General features: G+C 44.2%; 1 protein-coding gene across 5 annotated transcripts in view; it reads right to left on the bottom strand.

Moving 5' to 3' along the window:
* The window catches only part of crebbpa (CREB binding protein a), a 55,196-nt gene extending 30,420 nt beyond the window's left edge, over positions 1-24,776 (bottom strand). For all 5 annotated transcript variants that reach the window (XM_031564115.2, XM_031564116.2, XM_031564119.2 and 2 more), the window contains exons 1-2: positions 22,823-24,776; positions 8,552-9,204 (exon numbers count right to left, since the gene is read on the bottom strand). In XM_031564115.2, coding sequence (XP_031419975.1) covers positions 8,552-9,204; positions 22,823-22,910 — 741 coding nt within the window. In that variant the 5' untranslated portion in view covers positions 22,911-24,776. The remainder of the gene's footprint in view (positions 1-8,551; positions 9,205-22,822) is intronic.
* Positions 24,777-24,990: the final 214 nt, after the last annotated feature.

Here is a 24,990-nt window from a genome sequence, read left to right as displayed (position 1 = left end):
TGGTAGTGTTAGCTTGTATTTGTAGACAAAAACTGTGTCCACGTAGCATTTATCGCTGGCAGAAAAGCCCGGCCCAGCCCTTCATCAAAAAATGCTTCACAAAGTTGCTTTGTTTCTATGACAACAACAGCTTGACAACATAACACCAGGGTAGTTAGCTTGATAACGTCAAAGAGTTGGTTAGTAGACACCTCGCAAAATTACATCAGACCTATTTTTTGGTTACAATAATGGGTTTTTTAGTTTGGCAAGTGTCTAATTCTCTGTAACTTAAAGAAAAATGGAAGGGAAAAAAAGCCAAACAAATAATAGTTTCTCAGGTTCTCAGCTGGCAGCGTTATTAAATAGCACCCATGAAAAATCAGTGTCTGCTGAGGGGGCCAGCATTCCATAGCACCTTTACTGCTGGGTTTTAAAGAAAAAGCCATATCCAAGACTGACCAATGAAAAGAAATGGCTAAAATTTGCCAAAGGAAAAAAATACTGGGAGGAATATGTAGACAGACAGATCCAAGTGTAGGTGTTTGGATCACAGAATACATTTTGTGTGGCGTGGAGCAAATGAAAAGATGGTGGCACCATCACTCCTGCACGGCAGAGGTGTGATGGTCTGGGGATACTCTGGTGCTGGTGAACTCATTTTTACAGAGTAAAAGGAACAAGGAAGGCTATAACTCAATGTTACCATGACTCCATCGCCTTGCCATACCTGATTTTGTCAATGTCTATATTTTCTTAGCACCTTATTTGATGGGTACAAATGTGACTTTTCATAGAATTTCCTGGGTGATTCCAAATTTTTGAATGGTAGTGGGTATCCAATACTAATTCTTTCCAATGGGAAAGAAACATTTGGGACCCGATAGTTGTATTTGACACTGAAAATATCTTCAGTGCAAATCTCAAAATAGAAGGTCAAGAAAGGTTGAGACATTTAGCAGGAAAGTGGTAATATACCTGCTTTTGTCTAGACTGAGGTGTAGCTGGCGACTAAGGAAGGTTGGAGAACTTGAATGGTCATGAAATAGATCAACTCCCAAGTCCTGTCTTCTAAAATGCTGGTCAACACAATACTTGAGTGGAGGAATTCTTGACACCATTGAGGAATGTTGGAGAGTATAGTATTCTAAATGAACTAAACAGGGAATGTCATCACAGTCAAAAGGGTCCTTTTCACTATCGAAAACAACTTGCTAATCAAGAGAATACAGATACGGGTGATCTCTGACAAACAATTGATTATCGATGCTTTTCTTTTTATCTGGAATGCGATACATCATGTCTTAAGATTGGATGTCAAATGTCTTTATTGCAGATATTTTTGGTAGAAGTGGTACTTCAGTAGTACTTAAAAGAAATACTAAAATTGTCTCAACAAACAAAAAATATTACATTTACCAATATAAAATGGGGTATAATTTAGAGTACAATCTTAACGGGGCAGTTATGTTGCCAAAGTCAACCAACTTGAACCATCTCAAAGTTTTCAAAATTCTCTGGATAAAAGCAAGCAGTATCACTCCTGAGCCATTTCAAAAACTCCAGACAAGCCACTCACTCCAAGTCCCAATGCCTATTCATGTCCCTGCACACACACACACACATACACACACCTCCCCGCTCTTTAAAGAGCATTCTGACAGAGGGCCAGCCGCGTGGAGGTGCAGGCTGTCTGGACCGACCGTCCGCTTTTGGCAGCCCCCATCTGTCTCCTCTCCTCACCCGGAGGGAGAGAGAAAGAGGGAAATCTGGAGAGCTGAAGGGCCCCCCGTCACCCCTCCTCCTCTCCCTCACCCCCACCCCTCGTCCTTGTCTCCGGCGCAGCTGGTCGGGATGCTGCCTGTGTGCCGCTGACGGACTGCCGGCCGGCTGGGTGGATAGACGCCCAGCTGAGAGGCAGAATGCAGGCGGGGGGCGGGGGGGAGCTTACACACATAGCTGAGCGCAGCTTCAGTCTAAGGCACTCCACTCGGCCTCCTTTCCTCCTCTTACACCCCCCCCCCCCTTACCCACACTCCTCCAAGCCCCCCTTTCCCTCCCAACACACGGGCAGAGCAGTGGGGAACTCCACAATGTGAGCACCAAATCTTAGGCTACTGCAACACTAATACATTTTAGTTTTAAAACAGAATTTTAAGACTAAAACGATCTCCGTTCAGACAAGAAATATCAGCAATAATCTGTCCATACTAACACTTCCACACTTCCAGAAAACGGACACGTGACAAGTAGTCTGACGAAGTCAGGGAAGGATACATCGTGATTGATCAGACCCAATCCGGAAGAACTTGAGCACCAAGACAGCATCACAGACAGAACTTTGGGTGCACAGTCTGTTCTGTTTTTAAGGACTAAAACATAATGCGTCACTATTATACAATGAAACATAGCAATTAGAGCTGCAACGATAAGTCGACGAAATCGACGACGTCGATTGTGAAAAATTGTCGACGATGATTTTTATTGTCGACGCGTCATAAAATATATTTTTTTTTTGGCAGACGCTAGCAGAGCTACCGGTGATTTTTATTCGGCATTGCAATGCACTATAGGAAGTGCGAAATAGTGCATCTTTACCTAATAATAATTGACCATCATTGAGAAAAATGGAACAGAATCTGCAAATAGCCAAGCATACAAATCATGCACCGTTTTCTTTGCCCTCCGTTCTCGTACCTTCATGTGCTGCATATCAGAAATGGCCGACTGAAAAGCGAATTATTCTGAGACGGCTCATGTTACCATGGAAACAATAAACAAAGCTAGCTTTAGTAGCTGCCGCATATGAGATATGGCTATATGGTCATTTTTCTCAATGATTGTCAATTATTAGTAGTTAAAGAGGCACTATTCCAGTATTTCAAAGAGAATGAGCTGTGGGAGCACAAGAACAGTGAGTGTCTAGCAGCAATTATCATAGACATATATGATATATCTATAACTTATAGTAAGGTTTAAGCTTACATGTTGCTCAAGTTCATACAGTACATAGTTAAGATTCTTTTGGACAGGCTTTGTACCTTGTTTGCCTTGACCGTTTTTTCACCAATATACAGCACATCAATTGCCAAACAGCTTCCTAAATTGACATAGCCACTCGTCTGCCAGCAGCTGACAGTACTGTTCGGTGTACGGATTGCTTGGCTGTGACTGGACTCATCCCTATGAAAGCACTCCTGCAGCGTAAATGCCACAGGGACGCGTCACGCCTCATATGCGGGTTTCCGGAAACAAAGTGAGTAGAGTCTGCTTAGTGTAGTTTTCTTATGTTGTATTCAGACCAGCAGGCACAGACATTCTTACTCAAATATGCGAGTGAAATGGTCACACTGTAGAGCCCTGCCTATACATAGCAAAAGCAAAAGTGATGCGTTTTAAAACCAAAACGCATTAGAGTGTATGTGTGTGTGTGTGTGTGTGTGTGTGTGTGTGTGTGTGTGTGTGAATGTAGCCTTAGGACTGTCTCCCGAGCCGGACGGCAGACAGACAGAGCCACTCCAGGCAGAATGGAACAGCCTTGAGTGCAGACTGCTCAGCAGCTGTCTGCTCAAGAACACCGTGTATCTGATGAGAGGGGAAAATCTGCAGCAAAACTAGGGCTCTGACTAAGGTTTTTTTTCTTAAGCTGAAACTGTGTCAATTCATGATAACAGATCCAGAGTATACAAAAATAGACGGGCAACGTGTGGGGCCAACTACATGTCTGCGGTAGACATATAGGTGTGTGATAGCAGCCACTATGATGGATTCATCAGTGATGACTGTGTGATGTGTCTGTGATGGATGCCCTGTGACTGCTGTGTGTGTGTGATGGATAAAGGTGGTAAACAGGCCTTTGATGGAGAGGTATGAAGGATGTCTGATGGATGGCCCTGTGTGGTGTGGCAGTGAAGGATGCATCCCTGAGGAACGGCTCAGTTATACCGGCGATTAGACGAGACTACCAGGTCTTAAACCTAAGACCTGCACTGTATAAATAACTGTTTCTGCAAGACCTGAGGATGAGAAAGACGTACGTGTGTGTGTGTGTGTGTGTGTGTGTGTGGTGTTCAATATCAGATAGGGAGCCCTGCCTTAGACGTGTCTGTGCGTAATGAGTGGGTGTCAAATGGAGGGTAAGAACAAGGTGTACAAGAGAGTTACGAACACCACACTACAGATGGAAACCTCAGCACAGCCTTCAAACGTGTGCGGGTCTGCAGTTCACAGGACTTCAGCCCGCATTCAGTAGCAAGGAAAACCACAGCTGGTTTCATTACGACTCTAGTGCCACTTTCACACAGTTTCACAAAGAACACAAAGTACAACTTAAAAGAAGTTCTCGATGCTGATGGGACCTGTGGTCGTCTCCCATGCAGTTCCTAATATATGGCTGCGAAAAGTCTCCGTTTCAAAAGGTGAAATTAAGCTTGGGCCACCGCTCAGGTAGAACTGTTTACATAAGCGTTCTTTTGAAGGCTGTGACACTTTCACTTCCTCCATGTTAAAAGAAGCTGTCTAGCACACTTTTGCGATAACCTGTCTGATGTGTCAGGCATTTGAGGAATCTTTCATCTCATCCACTCTGTTGCTCTTCCTCGCCCACCTGTCCATCATCCATCCCATCTTTCCCTACATCTCACATAATCACACATCCTCTCTCTGTCTCTCTGTCTCTCTGTCTCTCTGTCTCTCTGTCTCTCTGTCTCTCTGTCTCTCTGTCTCTCTCTCTCTCTCTCTCTCTCTCTCTCTCTCTCTCTCTCTCGGCAACCAGTAAACCAGATCTCTAGTGTTTATCCATCTCAAGGCTGAAATATGCTTCTACGACTGCATGGTCAGGCAGTTGCTTCGACGGACTCGTGAACGTTTATAGTTCCATGTCAGTTGGTCGGGGTCGCAAAGTAATTCACAAAGAAGATGGCGGACCAAACTCCGTAGTTGTTCGTTTGACTTTTTTTTTTGCTTAGATTTTTTTAAACTTACAGAGAAATAGACACTGTGCAATGTAAAAACCCCGCTATTGTAACTGAAAAATATGTCTGAGGGGATTTGCGAGGTGTCTGAGCCAGCCATCTAATGTACACTACTACCCAGAAGGTAAACAGCATGGGTTGAATCAATCTGCAGCTTGCGTCGACTGGTCGGATAGTTACAAAATTTGGGAGACGCACGCACGCAAGAGGTGCTCGGAGGGGGTTCGCAACGACGCAAGGGGTTCCGCGTGTCAGCGTAAAAGGCCGGCCATAAATTAAGCTTCACTCTCTCTTCCTCATGTGTGTCCTGCATTCTGCCTCTCTCTCACACACACACACACACACACACACACACACACACCTCTCAGCGTGATACGGGGCCCCTGTCCTCGGCAATGAGGACAGTCAGAGCGTGTGTGACGAGGCCTGATTGCTTCCTATTGACTTCCTGTGAGGGTGTGAGTGTTTCAGTCAGACAGACACACAGCCTGCCGTCTCCTCACTCATGGCAAACTTCTAACAATGGAGGCCAGGGCAGGACAAATCATGAAATGATTAGCAAACCCGCCGGGGAAGGGACTATGCCAGATGCGCTTGCCTAGAACTAATCTGTTTGTTACACCAATTCTCTGTGCATTATAAGGGCAATACTGGTGCCAAACTGTCCAAGAAATGATTATGTGCTCATAGTTAAGTCCCTTTACTGAGGGGCTATAAGGTGTGAAAAGATCTTTGCGGCTTGATATCTCTTTATTTAAAGCCACAATATGCTGGTTTCAACCGTTTTTTGAGATTGGTTTTTGTAGGTATCTAGCTTTAATGTCGTCCTCAAATTCATTTTGACGGTATGTGATCATGTGATGGACCCTCAAGGAGCCCAGGCTATTCACAACAGTTTTGTTGCCCAGGTTGGAAAACCCCAGTGAAAACGTAAGAATGTTTTATAGCATAATGATGATTTTTTTTATTATTATTGGAAACTGTGTTACTGATGTCTGCAAGCAAAGTTTGTCTTTTAGTGGTTTACAGAGGTTTTTTTCTTTAAGTGGTTTACAGAGATTTGGTCTAAAACTGGTAAGCTAATGAGACTTTAGGAGTGTGCGGTTGGCAAGATGACCTCCTTTATCTGAAACTAAACACAGTGGACGCTAAAGCTGCTACATCTGCATCTCTATAGCCAGCTGGCTTTGGGGAGATTTACTTGTGATCTTACAGATACAAGGGTTGGGTGATTGCCACGTGGCAGACATGCCAGTTAATTGTCAACACAATGTATATGGACTACAGTAAATATGCTTTTATAACTGTATACAAGACACGGGCTGTGCATTTTTCTCTGTCTAAACCTGCTACCCTGACCTTGAACATTTTAAAAGGTGTTTTTCAACATAAACTGCTGTTATTTCTGGAGTCCCACACTACAGTCTTAATCAACAGTATGCAAAAGACTGACCAGGGGTGCAAACTCATCAGGGATGAAAAAGGTGACAACGATGCGAAACCCCTAGGAGGGTCCGGGGCATGCTCCTCGGGGAATATATTTTATATAAAAGAACATTTTGCACATTTTAAAGTTCAATGCATCAATCTGGTGCACTTTGACAACAAAATTATGAGGCTAGATCTATAAAGAACTTTGTGCTGTTGTAAACAATTTTGTGCTCTGTTAACAGTTTAATCATAAACATTCCTGTGTTGAATGTTGCACGGGCACAGGCCAACCCAACCACCATTTCGAACAGACGCAAAATAAAAAGCGTGCCTGTCATGGTGGCCAAACGAACAAGCTTGAAAAAAATATTCATGACAGCTTGCGTTCGCAGATTACTTGGAGGACCCCCCCCCATAAAAATATTTGTATTGCAGATCTACATGAATCACACAAATTAACTATTTTGGATCAAAAACGGCAAATTTCGCCGAAAGGTGACGAGTTTGCACCCCTGCTGACATCAGCCAGGAGTATCACTTTAAAGAACTCCTATAAATTCCTCCAGCCTTACACTATGGAAAACTGCCAAACAAATGAACAGGTCGACATCCCGAAGACATCTCTCCCACTCACCTCGAGCTTGTTTTGCATAAAGAGCTCACTGAGAGACTCCCGGGCGAGAATCTTTCTATTTGTTTTAACGCCGACTGTAAAAAGGCACCGACAGCACAGAAACAAGACAGTGTCGACGTTTATTAAGAGGTGTTGAAAACGTCCCCAGACGTGTTAACTGAACAATTAATCACGTTTGTAAAAACAAAAAAACGAGTAAATAAATAAAAGCTTGAGTGAATTAGACAAGGCGACGGTAAAACAAAGACCTAAGCCATTCAACGCCCAAGCTGGCACAGAATGGGTCCAATTCCAGCAGTGTTGACGAAGGTAATTTAATGTGACATGACTAATTCCAGCATTGTTTGCAACATTGACAAATCTTAGGAATGAATAGCATAAAACAAATAGCCAGGCAGTCTGCCAGGTAGAACAGAGCTTAACAATTAGCACAAGACGAGGCATGTTCATTCATTCGGATGGTTCCATTTCCATCTACTGGAACAGAATGGGTCATTTCGCCTATTATTTGTGAGGTACAGTGTTTTCTAACTCTGATGGTGATTTAGGATGGAAGGTCAAGAAAAAAATGCATTCATTAATCAATTAGTTAATTGATTGATTAAACAATCAATAAATACAATTGACCAATTTTTTTGTTTCAAGAGAAATTGTGCACACCCTATAAACCAAGGGAATAGTGAGCAGAGAGCACTACGATCATTTCCATTTCCCAAAGGTCAGGGGGAGGTGGAGACATGTAGTTACATTCAAACGCATTTATGTCATAGTTAACTCAAAATGAATCGCGGTTAATTGCAAATTTTTATCTATTCTAAAATCTCCCTTCATTTATTAATTTTTTCCATCATTTTATTTTTATTTTAAAACCAACATTGCCAAACAGGGCGGTACAAAATAAAATTATAAAGTGCACATTTCAGGTAAACAAGGACTCAGCCTATAGTGCAGTTAAACCATGGCTTAATATTTTCTTTTTTTCAAGTTTGCTGGGAACATAGCAGTCAGGCCTCTTATTTCAGAAACAATGAACCGTAACAGTTAGGTTACCAATAAAAGGTAAGCCTACTACTTGTTACACCAGGTTCTATTGCTCGTAGCTTGACTATTCTCTCCCTTGTACGTCGCTTTGGACAAAAGCGTCTGCTAAATGACTAAATGTAAATGTACTTCTTTGCTTTCAGCCAGCAGCCTGTTAACATTCAGACAACAGTGAAGCTCGCTTCTTTGCACAACACAACTTTTAAAAGTAAACTTTCCATTCAGAAGCTTTTTATCATCCATTTCGCCGTATCGCGCTCACCATTCAATCAAACCGTAATGTTAGCCTACAACACAGTTTGCGAGGCCAAAAAGAACGTTAATCTAAAAAATAAATAAATATCTCGCGTTAATCTCGCGATAAAAAAATGACGCTGTTAAAATGGGTTTGCGTGAATGTCGTTAATAACGCGTTTAACTGACAGCACTAATTCAAACAGCTACATACATAGAAAAACAGCACAGAAATAAATGTAAAGGCAGGCCCTCTTACCTTGTTCATGTTGCTGGCCTGCTGGGCGTTGAGTGCAGCCTGCGTGAGCGTCTCTGCCAGCACGCTGCCCACCGTGCCCCCTGCTCCAGCGGCGCCCACCGCTGCCTGGGCCTGGTACTGCATGGCCCCCCGGCCACGTCCGGCTGGGCCTAGTGTCCCGTTCAGCACCTGGCCCTGCATGCCGTGCGCCTGCATGGCCTGGTTGAATCCCATGGCCACGTTGGCGCCGCCGTTGTTGGCGTTGCTGTTGGCAGCCTGGACCCCGCCGTTGGCACCGCTGCCAGGTTTGGGCGGCTGAGGGGAGGAGTGCGAGGGCGAGCCGTGGCCCAGGGGGCTCTTGCCCAGGGCTCCCAGCTGCACGCCCCCCAGGGTGGCGCCCCCGGGCGCAGCATTACCGCCACCCAGGCCCCCGGGCAGGCTGGAGCTGCCACCGCTGCTGCCTGCTCGCAGGAGCTCAGACAGCTGCTTGTGCTTGGCGGCGGCGTCGGGCATCATAGCGCCCAGACCCCCGCCGCCCGTTCCTCCACCACCAGGACCTGCTGCTCCGGTGCCTCCGCCGTTGGAGGAGGGCAGGAGGCCCAGGTCACTGCCGTTTGGGATGAGTTCATCCGGAAGATCATTCTCCAGGTCGTCCCAGGACAGGGAGCCCAGGTCTGTGCGGAAAAGGAAAGAAGAAAAAAAGGGCGGAGAGAGGTGAGAATGAGCACTGGCTGTCTGATGCCAGTCAGAGGGATTAGAGCACTGCAGGGCAATCACCTACTGAGCCTCATGCGTACGGTGAATGGGAAATACATTCAATAAATAAAAAACACTTCCCTGAAAACAATTACGAAAGGTGCCCTGTAAATGCATTTGGTGATGGCAATCTGTCAATGTGTGTGTGCCTGTGTGTGTGCCTGTGTGTGTGTGTGTGCGTGTGTGCGTGTGTGTGTGTGTGTGTGTGTGCGTGTGTGTGTGTGAGAGCGCAAGTGTGTGTTACTATATGTGTTCGGCACCTGCCTTGCACATTGGAATTCGCACTGCTAATAACCCAGCCATTTAACACATCCATTTTAGACTGCAAATTAGCCTGACAGCACTCAGACACTCGGCCTCTCTCTCTCTCCCAACCACACACACCCCCACACACACACACCCCCACGCCCTGTGCTGTGAGACTGAGACAGCGCTCAGCTTCAGCTGATGGCGGGCAGAGGCATCTGGAGTAGCCCCATTCACAGCTCAGGCGGGTGTGAAAGATGAAACGAGCTGGGAGGACATTTCAGAGGCTTCGCAACAAGAACATGGATGCAGGCAATGTGACACTACACTACCCTCATGAATGCACCAATCCCCCCCTGGAATGCAAGAACACAACTGTGAGGATTAGCTACAGCAAAAAGACTAATGTGACAAAGAACACAATCAGGCAGTTTATTCTGACCGGTCTGGGATGTTTTGTTCGCTGCACTTTTTTCCCTTCCAATTTGCAATCAGTCAGCATGACCACATTTAACTGACCAAAACCACTCTGGGTTGGCAAAGCCAGGCAATTATGCCCAAAACAAAACCAGCCCAGCGTGGAGCAGGGGCAACAAGCTACATTCATTCATCAGCACCAGCATGGCTACTCTTTGCCACTTCCATCCACTATACAGCTCCTCGAGTGTCAACTCTTCTGCTACCGCTGCTCCCACTGCTAACATTACTACATCTGCTGCTACTGACATAGCCACCGTGACCTACATTATTGAGTTTTCTTTGCCCATTACATTACATTTGCATATTTCTAAAGGGAAATCCAAAAGACCAGTGACTGCCAGCAATTAACCAGGCATCATCCACAGAGCAAACAAAGCCCTGAGGCTTACTTCCATTTCTAAAGCCTGGCCTCCTGCAGCTGCAACTTGTTTTTCTGCTCTTGCTCATACTTGTACTGCTGCACATGCAGCCATTTATGCTAATGCTTTTAGCCTCCTACAGCTACCGTTGTTAGCCTCCTACAGCTACCGTTGTTAGCCTCCTACAGCTACCGCTGTTAGCCTCCTACAGTTACCGCTGTTAGCCTCCTACAGTTACCGCTGTTAGCCTCCTACAGCTCATGCTGCCCACGCGGCCCTTCATGCAACTACTGCTGGTATACTGCTGCTGCTGCTGCTGCCAGGGCCTGGTCTAGAGGAGGGTGTCTCATGATGATGCAGACACCCAACCTGCTTCCGTGACGGGGTCCTATCAGAATCTTTCCCTGATTAGTCACGCTGCCATCATGTGACCCCATTTTAGAAGGTATTTTTCTCCGTTATCAGGCATGTTACTATGGACAGAGATCATTTCTGATACGGAGCAAAAACGCTAGTCTGGATGGAGATCGTTTTCATTTTAAAATTCCGTTTTAAAATGAAAACATATGAGTGTGGACGTAGCTTTATACCCCTACTGCTAAAATGCAGCAACTACTACTACTACTACGCCATTAATGCTACTACCAATACTACAACTGCCGCCGACCACTACTACTACCAATACTACAACTGCCGCCGACCACTACTACTTCCAATACTACAACTGCCGCCGACCACTACTACTACCAATACTACAACTGCCGCCGCCACTACTACAACTGCCGCCGACCACTACTACTACCAATACTACAACTGCCGGCGCCACTACTACTACCAATACTACAACTGCCGCCGACCACTACTACTACCAATACTACAACTGCCGCCGACCACTACTACTACCAATACTACAACTGCCGGCGCCACTACTACTACCAATACTACAACTGCCGCCGACCACTACTACTACCAATACTACAAATGCCGCCGCCACTACTACTACTACTACAGCCAAGACTACTGCTGCTGCTGCCAGGGCCTGCTCTTGAGAAGGGCGTCTCATTGCCATGCGGTGTACGTGCCGTGCCACATCCAGCACCCAGGCCTTAATGAGAACACTTGGCCCTGCACGCTTCCCACAGTAAACACAGCACTGGATCCACTACACAGGGCCTGCCAGCGGAGGCCAAGAACACAGAAGCTGGCTGTGCATCCCTGAGAGGGGGTGGGGGGAGGGTGCAGAGGGAGAGAGACGGAGGGGGAGAGGTGGGGGGATGTGTGCGTGTGAGAGAGGGAGTAAGCGAGCGCTTTTCCCAGCTTGACTGCTCTTTCCCAGTCCAGCCACTCACTCGCAGCTAGACACGCATGTCCCTTGACGCTGCCAAGAGCTCACACGTGCTCCCTCTCGCTCTCTCTCTCTCACACACACACAGATGATCCCCATTCCCCTCCCCCAACCCACTCCATATGTTGGCTTCGTGCCAAAATGCAAAGCATTGTTTTGGTTTGGTAGTGCCGCCAAGTCGGGAGTCCTATCAGGAGAGGCATGCTGGAGAGCTCTCTGGCACACACGACCCCACATCGTCCTTCCTCCCTCCCTCCCTCACTCACTCACTCTACACCTCTCTCACCCTTCTTTTTTACACTCGCTCACCTTTCCACTTGATGAAGTGTGTGTGTGTGTGTGTGTGTGTGTGTGTGTGTGGAGGGGATATGGAGTAGCACGATGGCCTTGGGGCTATAAATAGCAGGTCTCGCCCCGCTCAGGCCAGGGGCTCCAGACCGTGGTTGTCACTCAGCACTCTGGCACACGGAGACCAGCGGCAGTGGCAGGCCAGCCGACCGACCGACCGACCCCAGAGGAAGACTGGTGGAGAGCAGCGGGGGAAGGGAGGCTTGGCAGACAGGTGCAACACGCCTGGGATTTCACTCCGTGCCTCGCCGCCCTCCCGTCCCCGCTTGAAGATCAACTAGAGGGGGGACGCAGAGACTTTCTGGAGTCTTTTCGAGGTGGGGGGGGGGGGGTTCGTTTCCCTCACTCAGATTACTGGGAGGAGGAGCAAACGAATGCCGAGCTTGGTGCAGGAGAACACACCAAGAGTGAGTGAAGTGTGGCACACATGAAGGGAGCCTCTCATTCACAAGCTCCTACAGAGACCCCAGGCAGTCGGTTGTTTGTTTTTTTTTTTTGGGGGGGTAAATAGGAGTAAGAAGAAGAGAGAAATTGTTTAACTAGTATGACTAGTATACTAATAAAGACACACAGAGAGAAAGAAGAGAGAGACAGTAAAAGGCATGGGAAGGGATGAAAGCTACACAAAACTAGGAGCTCCAGTGGACATGGGGGGAGGGGAACGTGTGAGGGGAACTCAACCATGACCGGAGTGTTGGCATTTCAAGTCTGCTTCCCCTCCTACGTTCTACGACAGCCAGCGCTGCTCTCCAGCTGCATCGCTCTGTCACCACTCAGCATAGCTGGAGCTGTCCAGAGTAATGAGATGACAATGGCAAGGTCTACTGCGGCTCTGATCTGACAAAGTAATATAAACACACAGGCCATTTCATGCTGCAATGAAAAGCTCAGCAAGAATTCCATTTCTGTGCTGTGCAGTGAATGATGAAAAGAGGGATGGAACACGTTTAAAAAGGACAGCTTTGGTGCCACATCAGTGAAGATGCGGTTCCTTAAGCTCGCTGTCAAAGATTATTTTCGATACACTCCTCGGGAGGTGACATTTGCTATTAGGGTGGAACTCTGAACGTTTTTCTGCTTAGAACTCCGGCAGAATGTCAAGCATCTGTTCTAAACAACTGCGGGAGAGAACTCTAAAACAAGCAGACGAACGCAAAAGCCTCTAATGGGAGCGAGCTCTAACGCAAAGCAGGGGATGAACTTCACCCACAGCTCTTCTACCTGCACCGCTGCAGACTGCTCATTGTGGCAGAGGTGGATGGAGGTATTGTGACTTGTTAATAAGCAGCCATTACATTAGAATAGACCACAGAAAGAAAAAGGCATGCACAGGAGAACAGGGCTGCCTTTCAAAACCTGCAATTAGAGGGCTTTGCCAACCACATCTCAACTCCCTATAGAGATGAACCCACTCAGCATTAACATCTCCTGCCTTTCATTCTCACCTCACCTCTTTCAACCCTTCTCTCTCCCGCTCCCTCTCTCCTACATCCCTCTTTCTGCCTTGTCATGTTTGATTTAATCTCCACTCCAAATGTCTTTGTTCCTCTATCTTCTTCCACCTCTCCATAACTATCTTCTTCCACCTCTCCATAACTATCTTCTTCCACCTCTCCATAACTATCTTCTTCCACCTCTCCATCCCTCCTTCTAATTGTGCCAATCATTCATCTTTACCCATAATGTATTTTTCATAATAAAACCAGCCACCATGGAAATGCTTTGTTGCAAATCGAGTTGTGTTTTGGCCTTGCATCCACACGACAACGGCATTTTTGGGGCCTAAAAACACAGACTTTTGAAAGAGGATCCAGATTGCAGAGTTTTTAAAATGCAACCCTTATGTCGCCATGTGGATTGGCGAACCCGAGCTTTTTGAAAACGATGACAACAACTTTATCCCATCATGTTTCATTCGCTGTGGAGCTTCAGGCTTAGCTCCGCCTTCCAAAGCCTCAATCACTTCATCAGTGGAAATGAATAGAAAATCTATTTTTAATATCAATAAGGAAGGAAGTGCTTCATGGTTTCGACTAACCCAACAGGGGCTCTTAAGCGGGGCAGGTAAAACAGGTAAAACAGACCAAAGTGTGTCAACACTAGGTCTTGATGAATGCTTAAACATGAAACAAGACTTCTGTGATGTTATTTTATGCATCTATTTTTGATTGTTAGACACATCATGGTTATCAGCCAATTTGTTGTATTTCTACGAGTAGGACGAGTAGCAACCTTAAGCAGGGTACGTTCACTTCACTGGGGAACTGTGTGGGGAAAAAAAGTGCTTTATGGGATTCATTTCGTTTTATAGTGCCACTGCTTTGATAATAATCTTGTTTAGCTGTAGGCTATATAACTTTAAGCATACGCTATAACCTTTATGCGTTGAGAATGCGTTGCCTTCAAAACGCTCTGTTGCCGTGTGGACGGGGTCTAAGACTCCCTTCACACGGCACTGCTCGTACCAAAACCTTCATCCAGATGTTTGTGGCTCAGGAGCCTGCCAGGGGCCGATGAACATGACCAGGGGTCTGGGGAGGGGGCACTGGGATGCTGACCAGGGGTCTGGGGAGGGGGCACTGGGATGCTGACCAGAGGTCTGGGGAGGGGGCACTGGGATGCTGACCAGGGGTCTGGGGAGGGGGCACTGGGATGCTGACCAGAGGTCTGGGGAGGGGGCACTGGGACGCCAGCCTGTGGCCCCGTGGCGCACACTAAAGAAAGCACAGTAAGGATGACTACAGGAAAGATTTACTGCTGCTACCAGCGTGTCCACCGTGACCTGCCCTCTCCCCTCTGCTGTGTGTCCATTTACAGAGGCCACGTGTTAAGCAGAACCCAAGCACAGAGGAGTAGGTCTCAGTGTTTAAATGCCTTTGGTCAGCTCAGTAAAGAGGTTCACAGTCAGTGCAAAGAAATGCTTCAAAGGGTTGCATTTACGCTTATGGAAGACGTGTTAAGTATTTAAGCACTTAAGCACCTACATTTTGGCTATATTTAAAACTTTAAGGCCTTGTTTCTGGTCTATGGTACAACCCATAGCTTTATTAGCTTTCTCAGTTTCCTGTAAGTATCAAACAGTCTGAGCTTGAGAAAGAACAGTGGATTACAAAATGATGAATCATTTAACAATGAATTTAGCAGGATGATCAATTCAAGCTGTTTAGACTTCCTTTTAAGAATAAAACCCAATTGAAGATCAACATGTTTCAATACGTGCTCTTGTCTTATGGACACATACCCTCTGAAATGCTAGTGGACTTCAAGAAGAATGGGAGGTGGGGGTCGGGAGGTGCGGAAAGCCCCTCACTGGGGTGACAGATGGCGTGAGTGGGGGAGGGGGGGGCGGGGGGGATGCAAGCGCGTGCAGGCTATCTGTTAGAAGCCAAAAGCTGACAGAAGGCCGGGGCCAAAAGTCAGGGAGAGGGGTGTTCCAGCGTGAAAGCGTGACCGGCAGCACTGGGTTATTGTCTGGCGTAATTTAGTGGTGGGCCTTTGGGGCGCACAGCCACAAGGGCTTATTGGATTAACTCCAAAATGGGAAAGGGGGCTGCAGCCTATAGTTCTGTGAAGAAGAAAAAAGTGGTTACTTCTATCCTCTCCTTGGGAGTACAAAAGACCAGCAAATGGTACAGGATGTGGTGATCATGCTCACATTCCGATCTCTTCCAAAAGAGACAAGGAACAAGACATATGAACTTTATCTACAATGATTTTGAAAAGAAAGGCTGCAGATTTATCCTAGCCTGTACATTGTTAAATTGACTGTATCGAATGAGGTGGACGTTTTCACAGTAGGGTGGGGTGTTGGGACCCGTTGGAGGCGAGGTAAAACCCATTACCTCAGCTGTACCATCTAAATGCTTCATTTTGCAAGGCGATAAAGGCCATCGCTATGGCGATAAAGGCCATCCGAAAATCACATCCTATGGTCCTGACACAACTGCTCCCCAGGGATCATCATCAATTTGCCCAAAATAGCAAAACAAAAGTCCAAATGCATAATCGGATGGGTTTTTCTTTTTCTTTCTTTTTATACCTCTAGAACCTGTATGACTTCTATTTTCTCAACCAAATCTAGGAGCATCAAACCATAGTTTTCTATGGGGAAACAATGGTAAAAGCATTTTCCTTATAAATATACCAGCTATTGTTGAACTGGATTTTGGACAAACCGCTGACGATTTATCAATAGTAACATCTAATGTTCTATTAGAATGCTCGAGGACGAAGAGGAAATGAAGCAAAACGCAAGCATGCATGGCGTCTCCAACTCTCCCGTCTCCCACATAAATCAGAACCCAGCACACTCAGTGTTCGGCCAAAATGGTAAATGGACTGCATTTATAGAGCGCTTTTCGACTCATAGAGCACTCAAAGCGCTTTACAGATGAATGCCTCAGACGTCTACCTATTCGCACAGCGATGGAGGAGGATACTATCCAAGGTGCCAAACTGCACATCGGGAACGGTTGGGGGTTCAGTGTTTTGCTCAAGGACACTTGGTGAGGAGGAGTTGGGATCGAACTAGCAGCCTTGGGATTGCTGAACGATTCCTCTACCTCCTGAAACCACCATCGACCCCGTAGTAACTGAGTGTCACTCAACAATATAAGAGCAACATGTACATCAAATGGAGGATCACAGTAAGCACTCAGGGAACATGTTTAGTGTTTGTCAAACAATAACAGGCACGGAGACATGCAATCGAATACTGACCCATCCCAGCCTTTCAAATCCATTTAGACTTTCTCCTACTGAGTCCTCTCTCAGCGAGAGCAGCAGTTTTACATCATGACCACAGCAAAAAAAAAAAAAAAAAAACATTCACATCAAATGGAATCATGATATGACTACTGTTGGCGTGACTCAAGTGTCCCCTGCCTGTTTGCAATGTGCAATTCTCTGACCCTCGCCCATTCCCATTCATTTTAAAACCGTAGTGCAACTCTTTACTCAAAATGTCGGGCACAGCTGCATCAAGGAGGAGTGTGGAGCTGAGGCTCAATGAAACAGACTACAATACTGGGAAAAAGTTACAGGGACCCTCACATGACATACGCTTTCTTTAGCAATGTGTACATTGTGTAAATGGCTTTTCCTTGGGAGATGGGACATTTTTTTTTTTACAGATAAAGTGTTAATGCAACTAACATGTTAAACAGCTGAGGCAAGTCATGTGCAGTGCCTCATCTACATCATACCGTCTGGTGCAAGAGCCAGATTATATGGTCTACCTGCATGAAATAGGAGCAGTTTCATAGACTGTGAGTTGCAACACAGGCCTACCTCTAGACTGCTATCAAAAACATTTCAGAAGAGTTTTATGATGTCCCATTTGAGTGTCTATCTGGTTATCTGGCTAATAAATCTGAGGCTCACTCTGCATGGCGAATGATAATGAAATGCAAAAGGGTCATAAAGAGCATATGATTGATGGACTTTAGCCTTGAATTCACTGCAGTTTTCAAAGACTATGGGCATGACGGTGGAACTCGTCTCCAGTTGAATAGAGACGCAAGCCCATCTCACTCATTAGGGTTTCGTCTGACCAACATGCATAAATTAAAGAATATAAAAATGTGGAAACTTAACGCTTTATGTCATTAGGGCTGTATCCATTAAGAGATGGCGTAGTTGGACGAGAAAGGAAGCTAACTGGCCTAGAAACATCTCCGACTGACAGTTTTGTTAATGACTGGGAAGAACTCCATCAAAGTGGGGTTTGTTAAACCGAATTACTCCTTGACCGTCCCACATCTGGACCAACACCTGAAAACTATGATTTCAAAGTTTGCATCGACACTTAGGAGTAGGCCAACATTGTGCAAGTCAAGCTTTATGTCTGCGCATATCCTGCTGACATTATTTTAACCTGCCATAGTAAAGGTACTGCTGTTAATTCACTTTTATGCGCAGAACGCTGGCCTAGTTAGTGAGTTCATATCCATAGCCACACAAACATAGAATGAAGAGGTAGCAGGTAATGAAGTTGAGCTAGGGCCACAATTCAATTCAGGACAGGCAAGTTAGGTAAGAGTTAAAAAAAGGCAGAAATAATTATAACCTACACTAAAACACTACACTTTTCAACAACCTCATGGATTATCTAATAAACATTCGAATAAACATCCCAGATATTACTAGGACCTGTTTCATTTTGGAAAACATTTCTGATCACTGCAAATCTCTACCGGCCTGTCATTCCTCTCTGACAGTGGTATAAATAAACATCATAATTACACTATAACAACTATAGCATTTACTATGTCAAATTAAAAACTAAATTACAGGCAATGGGAGCTTTCAGATATCTTGGAAATGAAGCCATTAATTGATGATGCGGTAACATCCGGGTTCCTATGTCAACAAAAACTTGTTTGAAATATCACTCCCCCTAAATGAATAGATCAGATATAGATGGCTGTTGATGTAAATTTAAGAATTCAGGATTCCTCCTAATGTTGTCCTTGATGTATTGAGTAACCTTTTGGACCATGACCGGGCCTTCACACCACCCGTCTTGTCTCTCGTTGAGATGGCAGCAGTTGTATAAACCAAAACAGAACTGGTGACCGGTATGCATAAAATGTATTAATCAAACTTGTGCGCAGGGTTTCTTGAAGAGAAAAATATTTAGCACAATAATCCATTTTGTAAGTATATAGTCTTTTATGAAAGATATGTTATTATTATTATTATTATTATTATATTTCCTTAATCTGGGAAGGACTCGGTGAGAACTCAATTCGAGTCAAACTCAGCAAAAATTCAAGACATCTGTACAGGACGGGTTTATTTTTGAGCATGAGGTATAAAAAGATGCATTCTAAGAGATCCTAAAACACACTTGACATTTGACTAAACAAAACGCTTGGTTATTTGTAGTAATCTAACCAAACACAGGCACATTTTGGCGTATAGTGAATCAAATCTGATGTGTTTAGAACACCTTACTATTTACACATTCTCTCCGAAGCTCTGGACATAGCAATGGGCTTTTCTACTTGACTACACAGCCTGCCATTCTACAACAGTGAGGGAAACAAAGACCTGTAGCATGTCAAGAGTGACTACAGTGTCTACTGCTTAGAATAAATGAACAAAGATGTTTGATGTACTCATTCAGAGAAAATCATAGAGTCTACCTATAAAGGCTATACAGGGAACATACCTATGCAGGCTACACAGGGAACAAAATAACTTTTTGGGGAAATAAAGTTACCAGACAGGTAACTTTATTTTAACATAATTTGCATGCGACAGTCATGTAATGTCTTCATGTAGTTTTCATACAAGTTTTATTTTCAGTATGGGTATCATTTATTAGTCAACATTTCTCTCATCAATATCCCTTCAATATGCATGAACTTAGAAAGGGACTTTTATTTTGAAATGCCCGCTCTACGCAAGACAAATGATGGAATAGACTAAAGAGTTGAATGTAACGATATGACACAGACGACAGACAACCAAAGTATTTTCCGAAGATGAACAGCTTCTTTATTTTAAACACCACAGTGGTGGAGTAACTGCATCTGTCACCCGCAAACAGAGAAATCTACAATCGCTTAGCAGGTGCTAATTCTGTTGCCTGGGTCGATATGTTTTTGATGAGGCTACCCCTCATTCGGTTATATTTTTAATGTCCGTCACACTTCAAACAGGTCTACATCTGAGGGCTTATTTCAAAGCACCAACATAAGTGAAGATACACATTTTGGCAATTTCAGAAACTTTAACTGACATTCACATTCACTTGGGTGCATTATTTACCTGCTTGCCCAAAGTTTTCATTGCATACTGTAACACACACACACAGTATGGAGCAGGGAACTTTTGCATACTGTAACACACACACACACAGTATGGAGCAGGGAACTTTTGCATACTGTAACACACACACACACACACACACACACACAGTATGGAGCAGGGAACTTTTGCATACTGTAACACACACACACACACACACAGTATGGAGCAGGGAACTTTTGCATACTGCACACACACAAACACAGTATGGAGCAGGGAACTTTTGCATACTGTAACACACACACACACACACAGTATGGAGCAGGGAACTTTTGCATACTGCAACACACACACACACACACACACACAGTAAGGAGCAGGGAACTTTTGCATACTGTAACACACACACACACAGTATGGAGCAGGGAACTTTTGCATACTGCAACACACGCACAAACACAGTATGGAGCAGGGAACGTTTGCATACTGTAACACACACACACACACATACACAAACACAGTATGGAGCAGGGAACTTTTTCACACTGTAACACACACAAACACAGATCGCGCTTTACCATATGGATACCAGGAGGTAAGCGAAATTTGAATGCATTATTGCTAACAACTCATTGTGTAATTCAGACACAATCAATGACGTTGTCTAAATCACTACGTGTTTGCCTTCCTTAGGAATCCCCCGTCTTACAAGTGTTCTCTAAAAATAGCATGTCAATTTCAGGAATTAGCAATCAAGAAGGCTAGCAATGCTGCATTTCCGCTGCCACTAGACACCAGTTAGATCTAAATGATAACTTTCGAAAGAGTTTCTGAGACACAACTAAGAATTGACAGAAAACCTGAAGACTCACTACTGGCACAGGTGGATGCAACTATTGGAGTAGCTTGCTGGATGATTATGGTATTGTGTGAGTGTGTTGCTAAAGCCAATGTAAGCCAATCAGTTTTGTGATGGAAAAATTATCGTCTGTATCACTTTCCCTGGGTGAGAACTCTGCTAAGGCCTATTGAGACTTGAGGACAGTTCACAGTAAATTCCTTCAATGCATGAGGCTGAAGCAAACAGAAGGGTCAAACTGCCATATTCATGCACCATTTGAAAAATGATTTTCAAATGTTCTCTCTCTCTCATGCTCCTTAGCACACAAATGCCAAGTACGACATTAGCCTACACAGTCTATTCCAGAGGTAAACCTCCATCCTTGGGCAAACGTAGCCTGAACCTGCAAACGACCACATTTAAAACTGGGCTCAGCTTTGTAATGCCATACATATAACAGAGAGACTAAAAATATTGATGACATTTACTCAACATGTCTCAAACATATATTAGCCTAACTTGCACGTGTTTTGTTACGGTTACAGAAGAATGAGCCATTAATGTAATGCCTTCAAATATGAGAGGTGAATGACCAACTGGGCAAACGAAAGATTTGTTGTCTTTCAAAAACCTGTCTAAGTACACAACAAACTCTACACTAAAATGGAAGATAGGAGTGCCTAGGTTACTATAAATAAATAGTCTCTGATATTCTTTGTCCACTTCCCATGTTAAAAGAGAGTGAAAAAAGTAGAGTGGGAATTTGAATTAATGTAAATTCCACACATTTTCCGAACTTCTTTGATTCACATTAAACCATATCCAGATCCTCTGATAGTCAAGTTTCAGGGTAACCAGACTCCATTTTACTTACCACATTAGTCAATCGAAGCTTTCTCAAAAGTCATTAACAAACAGCTAGTCTAGTGAGGAACAACTTGGCTGAGGAAAAAGACAATGAAGCAAAAATCCTGTCATCATCGCTGTATGTCAAGATATATTACACTGGGGGAGAGCGATAGGGACCGAAGGGGAGTTCAGCCTTCGATCAGACCTTATGCCTCGAAAACCACCCAATAGTGACGGACACAGACCACAGCGCTTAATACGCAAGGTAGGACATCCAGTTAACATCGAGAACGGAGAGACATTATTTTACAGTAGCCTTTGCAGCATCAAAGACTAGCTCACACCCTATACCTCCACACCGGGATTCTACGCTGAGCTGAACGACGAAATAGCAATTCACCTTACAACGGAGACCACACCGAACATGAAACTTCAAATCACGCAGAGTTTCACTTTAGTATGTAGACCTGCTCTCAAATTTGACAGTCCTGCTGCCTCAGTTACGAATAGTTGAGGGCATTTCGTGCGATAAAGCAGGTGATGCAATGAATCCAGCAACAAGTGTCCTGAACGACTGCAACAAAAAAAGGGGGGCGGGTATCGCGGAGAGCATATTCGGAATTGCTAAGGATTAACGGAACTGTCACTCTTGAGTTTAAGGAGTAATTTACTAAGCCAAAACAGAACTGCACACACTAATATCTAACTACCCTACCAATAAAACATTGTTAACATTACCATGATGAGTGTAACTGTCAGAAGGCTATGTTGATGTTTGTCCAATTTTCATGAAGAATATAGTGGCTTTGCCTGAGCCCTCCTTAATACCTCCCTAACAGGCGTGCCTGAAATTACCTAATGTTAGCTAGAGTGGCTGCCTAGCTAATTAACCAGCTAACGTTAGCCAACATAGGTTGCCTGTATGCTAGTAGCATTGCCCATTAAAAGAAACTAGGTTATATTTGGACATCTATTTGCCAGAGGAGTGCTAATAGGTTGACATGAATTGCTCACGTTAACACAGCTCAAACTCACCTGCATTCACATAGAGCTAACGTGATGCCAACCTGGGGTTTTACATTAGCATGTTACAACAGTGCAGTGCAGTGACAACTTACAAAAGTCAACTGGTAAGCATATCCCAAGATAAACCTGCCATTAACTACAAAATACACCCACAGCTACATATCCATCATTGGCTTGAAGTGCTAGCCAGGTAGCTAGTTGGCTAGTTCCCAGTATTAGCTTATTAGCTACATATCTAGTTGTGTTGCTAATGTTAACGTTAGCTAACGTTAATAGGCCTGATTTACCTGGACCGTCGGAGGCGGAGAGAGCAGGTGTATTCAGCTTCGGTCGTTTTGGGTTGGGAGGTCCAACGTCGAGCAGATTTTCAGCCATTGCAGTAGTTAAGAATTAATTCTGATTAATTATTGAAAAAAAATAAGGAAAATCCCCGTGACAGAAAAAAGTTATTCAGACCAACCCCCCACCCCCCCAACCACAATCTATCTTTCTCGCACGATTAGCAAGTAGCTAGGCAGCTAACTCGCTAATTAGCTTGCTCGCTATCAGCAAGTGAGAATTTCAAAAAAGCAACAACAGCGCCCCGCTTCGCCACCGCCATTCACCCCATGATAATCCAACACCCAACACCCACATTATCATCGTTATATTATCAAAAAGACTTCACTTCGAACAAAAAATACGACTAAAAATAAATTAAAATATATCGGCATGGGTCGTTGCCCGTTTCCCCAGGAGTCGTTAAATGTGCATCACCAAACAACCCATTTTCCTGACGTCAAAAAAATCCGTGCAAAATCCGTTTAAATCCCCATAAAAACGCATAACTGCATAAAAATAATATATGTATGCAAAATCGTGTCTAAGCCGCTGTCTCTCCTCCGATAGCTCCCGGTAAACAATACGGCTCGGAACGGAGATAGGGACAGAAGCGCCGCTCTCTGAAGGGGAAATCAGATATACGAGGGCTTTCTGGCCGACGAACACCGATTAAATCCACGGTTTTTGCAAAAAAAATCCTTCTGAATGATTTAAGTGTTTCGTTTTTGGATTAACAGTGTCGTTAAATGCAGGTCCGGACGCTCCGTTTCAAAATATAAAATAATGCTCCACCGAAATCCTGATTCTGAGCCGCGACAAGATGGCGGCTGTTGATTCCTTCGATACAAAAAGTTTTTTTTTCTTTTTCCAGATAGACTGTGGAGGGGGAGGGGTCGCGCAATCACGCCCTACGTAAACCTATGTAATGAAGCCCTTGCGTGCGTCACACGCTTGCCAACGACACCGCCACTAGGGGCAGTATACTACTAATAATCAAAGTTTCGATTAAAATATTAACATATGTGTGCTTTTTTGTAACGGTCAAGCATTCTTATAAATGTCTGTCTAATTACTTTAACAAGATAATTAACGTTAGATGCGGAATCACAATTATTCAATTATATTTAAATACAATAATTAACAGTTTCGCTTAAAATGTCACAAACAGATCAGTTCTTTAAAAAGAAAAAAGGTTTGCTCTTAACCCATTTCCTATCTTTTATTTCTATATCTTGAGATAAGTAACAATGAAACAAATAACACACCATAACTTACTGATGGAATAGCATGGGCAGTTGCGCATGACTAGGCCTATATGGGAGTTATTCACCAGGGTCATTCTAGTTTAATTTTGTATGATGGATTTGAGTTCTATAGCGCATTCAGAGCACTGTCCATATCAAGAAATGATCGTGAAAAGGTTACCCATCTTGGGCCTTGCATTGTGCTAGTAATGTTTGTGTCATAGATCATTGTGACAAGAGAATAACAAAATGTCTGAACTTAGTTTTGAGTTGTTGAATAATATACTTCAGGATGTTCGACAATACAAAAATGTGTGGAAAGGGGAAAAAATACTTTTTAAACTAACTGTTCTAAAGGCCTAAAGCCTACCAACACGTGCAGACTTGTGCATCATTACACGTTGGGCCAAATTTAGAAAGGGTGTCTATCTCTTAGATGCGTCTAACTTGGCTGGGACAATGATCAGATGTTCAAAATTCATCACCAAATCATCCAGGGTGATTTTCCAAGAGGCGTTCAATGACAATGACAATGTTTAGACGCCTATGGGGGCTTGTATTCCTGTATTTCCTGTAAAAATCTGGGGCAACGAAATGCATAAATAAAAAGAAACCATACGTATGATACAATATAAACTTACAAACAAGGTGACCGTTTCTTTGAAATGTACAGTAATTAAGAGTGATTAAAAGTGAATGGATTTTGCAAATATACCAAAGTGCTTTAGTGTGGACAGCAGGTAAAGACTTGAAGTCACCTCCCTGGGCATAGTAGAAATCATTCATGTTATTTTGGAGAAACTCTTGACACCTGAATTTCTCCATATATTTCTTTTTGGTATCAAGCAGAAACATAACAATTTGTTTAGTTTGTACTGCTTGGCATATAC

This window comes from Clupea harengus, chromosome 26, assembly GCF_900700415.2.
Source record: "Clupea harengus chromosome 26, Ch_v2.0.2, whole genome shotgun sequence".
In the NCBI taxonomy this organism is placed as follows: Eukaryota; Metazoa; Chordata; class Actinopteri; order Clupeiformes; family Clupeidae; genus Clupea; species Clupea harengus.
This window is presented reverse-complemented; position numbering and strand designations above follow the sequence as displayed.